Source organism: Propithecus coquereli, unplaced genomic scaffold (assembly GCF_000956105.1).
Source record: "Propithecus coquereli isolate 6110/MARCELLA unplaced genomic scaffold, Pcoq_1.0 Scaffold22450, whole genome shotgun sequence".
Classification (NCBI taxonomy): Eukaryota; Metazoa; Chordata; class Mammalia; order Primates; family Indriidae; genus Propithecus; species Propithecus coquereli.
Window position 1 is genome coordinate 1 of NW_012147691.1, and position 1,480 is coordinate 1,480.

Sequence of the window (1,480 nt, forward strand, 5' to 3'; positions counted from 1 at the left end):
CCCGGCCCCCGCCCAGAGCCGTGGCTCCCGGCTGACCCCAGACCTGCCCCGAGGCCTGGCCAAGCGCAGCCTGGCGGGGCGGCTGCCCCAGGCTGGACGCTGCTCAGTCCTCCTGATAGGGGACGTGGAAGCCCAGGGTGGTCCCCAGGGGGAAGTGCGCGAAGAAGGTGCGGGCCATGTCCTGCAGCTGGGGGTAGGCGCCGAGCGTCTGGAAGTATTCCACGTAGTTCCAGAAGTCAGAGGTGGAGAAAGGCCAGTAGGGCATGGCCGGCAGCTGCGCGTAGGGGTCTGGAAGACACACAGCACCCACCTCAGTGCTGTCCCCACTGTCCTGCCCGGCGTCCGGTCCACGGAGGCCTCAGGGCAAGTGGATGGTGCCCAACTGCGCCTGCACTGATGGAACCTTCCGGCTCAGGGCCGAGGCCTGGGCTGTCCCTGAAATGGGTGGGGCGATGACCTAGGCCACTGGGGACACCTGACCTGGGGGACAAGGAAGAGGAGGAGGAGGGGAAGGACGGGCCCTGTTCTAGTCTGGAGGATCCTGAGCAGGCAGAGAGCCGGGGGTGGGGGCGCAGGGGCCCCGGCAGTCTCCTGGAGAGATTTCAAAGGCGAGCACAGCCCCCCGGTCCTAGAGTGCAGGTGAGGACGGCCCAGACGATTCTGGACTGAGTTAGGACCCAGGGCGGGAGGGCCTGGGGGCTGGAGCCCAGGTCTGAGGTGGGAATGTCCGGGGTGGGCAGGGGCCCGGCTGCCTGCTCAGGGTGTTCCCAGGTTGCTGGAGGGCGGGGCCCAGGCTCGGAGGCTCAGAGTCCTTGTGCCTGCGCAGCTCCGGGCTGGCCAAGGGCTAGCTATTGTGTGCTCAGGCCTGCGCTGAGCCCGGCTCTCCACACGTCTGCTTGGGAGAAGAAGCCACTGCCCTCCCTGCCACCTCTTCCTCCCCCGTCCCCCAGCCAGAGCACCGGTTACTGGCCCAAATGTAAGGAAAGAAGGCGGAGCACGGTACCTGCCTCCTCCTGCGCCGGCTTGGCCCCTGCAAGCGAAGAGAAGGCCCGTCACCCAGGCGACCCACGCTCCCGAGAAAGGCAGGGCGGGCAGCAGGCTGCCCCCAGGCCCGCCCCACACCCACTGCAGGGCTCGTGGCGGGGAGGACCCAGGAGGGCTGGTGGAGGTCACGCCTCACGGCCCTCACCTGCCAGAGGCCCCAGCAGGAGGCAGAAGACCAGCCCCGGCACCACACAGACGACGTGCATCTTCCCCAGGTGCGCCCAGTCAGCTCGCGCAGGTCCACCTGCAGCAGGAGGAAGAGCCCACCCACCCGTCGGGGCAGCTTCCTCCGCCGGCCCCAAAGTGGGCAGCACTTGGGCAAACAGTGCTGGTAGAAAGACAATTTCTTACTGTCTTCATAGCAATTTCAACGTCAGCGGTTTAGACCATCATTCGAAGGTGAAATCCCCGCCTCGGTCGGCCTGATTTAATTTTC

At 66.7% G+C, this 1,480-nt stretch overlaps 1 protein-coding gene across 1 annotated transcript; it reads right to left on the reverse strand.

The window, feature by feature from the left end:
- Window positions 1–103: 103 nt before the first annotated feature.
- Window positions 104–1,250, reverse strand: LOC105810999 (otospiralin-like). Its single transcript, XM_012645083.1, has 3 exons — window positions 1,190–1,250; window positions 1,004–1,030; window positions 104–288 (listed from the first exon to the last, which is right to left on the reverse strand). Exons 1-3 carry the CDS (start codon window positions 1,248–1,250, stop codon window positions 104–106), a joined length of 273 nt encoding a protein of 90 aa, XP_012500537.1.
- Window positions 1,251–1,480: the final 230 nt, after the last annotated feature.

Excerpts from the sequence above, each read along its gene's own strand:
- LOC105810999 (XM_012645083.1), bottom strand. The coding sequence starts at position 1,250 with ATGCACGTCGTCTGTGTGGTGCCGGGGCTGGTCTTCTGCCTCCTGCTG. Across the intron at positions 1,031-1,189 it reads CCTGCTGGGGCCTCTGGCAG|GGGCCAAGCCGGCGCAGGAG; the intron begins GTGAGGGCCGTG and ends CTTCGCTTGCAG. Across the intron at positions 289-1,003 it reads GCCGGCGCAGGAGGAGGCAG|ACCCCTACGCGCAGCTGCCG; the intron begins GTACCGTGCTCC and ends TGTGTCTTCCAG.